This window comes from Anopheles cruzii, unplaced genomic scaffold (assembly GCF_943734635.1).
Source record: "Anopheles cruzii unplaced genomic scaffold, idAnoCruzAS_RS32_06 scaffold02674_ctg1, whole genome shotgun sequence".
Lineage (NCBI taxonomy): Eukaryota > Metazoa > Arthropoda > Insecta > Diptera > Culicidae > Anopheles > Anopheles cruzii.
This window is the reverse complement of record NW_026456259.1, coordinates 1-2,206: the sequence shown is the minus strand read 5'-3', so window position 1 is coordinate 2,206 and position 2,206 is coordinate 1. Positions and strand designations below refer to the sequence as shown.

The window sequence follows — 2,206 nt, the reverse complement described above, 5'->3', positions numbered from 1 at the left end:
GGTGGAGTAACGAAGGAGGTGGAGGAGGAGCGAGTGCTGAAAACAGTCCACAAACCGAGTGCAGAGGATATTGTTTGTTTCTTTTGTGGCAAACCCGGCCACAAGAAGCGGGCGTGCAAGCAATTCCTGAAGCAGAAACACAACGGCAACAGGATAGAGACAGAGAGAGCGACAGCAGTGCGCGAAGACGACAAAGCGTCAGTCTGCTTTACTGTACGATCGAGTGTTCCTGGAATTGCGCGTGAATGGCTGATTGACTCCGGTGCAGTGTCGCACTTAGCCAACGATGAAAAGTTATTTATCCGGTTGGACAAAAGCATGCATCGAGATATTTACACAGTGGACGGAAAACTGCTTCGCACGAAGGGCATAGGGGATTGCAAGATTCAATGTGTTAATGATTGCGGTAAAACGGTTTCGCTGACATTAACGGACGTTATCTTTACCCCAGGGATTGACTGCAACCTAATATCAGTGGCCAAACTTGCTAGTAAGGGTGTTCGTGTGGAATTCGACAACACTAACTGCAAGTTACATTACGGTGCGACAGTCGTCGCAATGGCTGATAAAGTCGGTGGGCTATACCGACTTAACATGGCAGCTGAACGGGCAATGTCAGTGCATGACAGCCGGCACAACAAGGAGTACGTGAATTCGTGGCATCGTAGGCTTGGGCAACGAGACCCGGCAGCTCTGAAGGTTAAGGTGCTTCAACGGAAGCAGCCGGAAAAGGAAGAGTTGTTGCAGAAGCAGGAAGAGATGTTGCGGAAGCAGGAAAAGCGACTAAAGAGTGGGTATAACTCGGGAAAGTCGGCGTGCTTCGAGTGCAAGAAGCGAACGAAAAGCTTGTTAGAATCGATGGATAATTCCTCGAAGGAAGAGATGAGTCATGGCTTGTCGAGGAAGAGTTCATATATCGATCAGTCAAATGGTCTGAAAGGAAGATCTTTCGCAGTCAGCGTTAGTCAGGAACAGTCGGAACAGAAGTGCTGCGGGCTTTTGGTGAAAGCATTGGGCAATCTGGAAGCCGAGTTGGACAAAGAACGCAAACAGCGGGCGGCGGCAGTGGCCGCAAAGGAGAGGCTCGAGAATGACTTCAAGGACATGGAGGCAACACTCGAGGTGAACAATAAGGTGATGGTAGACGTCATACGGGAGCGCGTGGGTCTGCAGGACAAGGTCACGAAGCTGCAGCAGGAAGCGAAAAACATCACGCAGCCGTTGGACGATGCCGAACATAAGACTTCGGTGGCCATCAAGGGTGCTAGTAATCTAGATAGTCAACTGACCGAATCGCAGCAACTGTTGGAGGAGGAAACGCGCAAGAAGCTAATCCTCAGTTCGAAGCTGTGTCAGATCGAGTCCGAGAAGCAGGCGCTCATGGAGCAGCTGGATGTGAACGAGAAGGCCAGGAAGAGCTACGAAAAGCTGACTGAGTCGAACGTTACGATCCAGGATATGAGGAAACGCTTTGAGGAAGAGTCAAAACTGACTAAGGGGCTGGAAGAGCTAAAGAGAAAGATTCAGTCGGAGCTGGAGGATGAGAACAGCGTCGATCTGGATGGGGCGGGCCATGGGCTCGAGACGGAGCAACAGGCCAGGTTGGTGGCTCAGGGGGCCACGTTCAAGCAGATCGGACGCGCCCTCTCGGAGGACGGAGCACGGCGAGGACGCGAGCAGCTGCAGCGTGCCCAGGAGACACTGGCACGGTTGGCGGAGTAAGCCCGGAGACGGATCAGTGCGAGCTACGAGCGGATCGTGGAGCAGCAGGCGTTTGACGCGCAGCTCAACGAGTTCGCCGACTGGATGGATCACTGCGGGCGAGCATCGGGGAGCTGGAGCGCGGGACGGCCCTGGACGAGGTGGAACTGCCACGCAGAGTGTGACGCGGTTGGTGCAGGCGCAACGGCAAGAGCCGTTGAGGGTGGTTGAACTAAGAAGGCCTCGTGAGGCAGTGTGGGTCAAGCCGACCAGTGTTGAGGAAGAGTGTTGGAGTATTGGAGTTAGTGTTCACATTGGCAACACTGACTGGAATTGTATCGATTGCATAATTGGCAACACTGTCCTTCTGACAGTTGTATTATCCTAATTGGCAACACTGTTCTTCTGACAGTTTTATTTAACGCCGTAATAAATTCCTTCTTTTCCTGTCGTACCTCCTAACTTAACAGAACGTGTTTTTACTCAGCTCCGCTATCCTGCAACA

The 2,206-nt window shown here is 52.3% G+C and overlaps 1 protein-coding gene across 1 annotated transcript; it reads left to right on the top strand.

The window, feature by feature from the left end:
- The first annotated feature begins 594 nt into the window (after positions 1-594).
- Positions 595-1,722, top strand: LOC128276837 (myosin heavy chain, non-muscle-like). The gene has a single exon (XM_053015295.1). It carries the CDS (start codon positions 595-597, stop codon positions 1,720-1,722), a length of 1,128 nt encoding a protein of 375 aa, XP_052871255.1.
- The last annotated feature ends 484 nt before the right edge of the window (positions 1,723-2,206 follow it).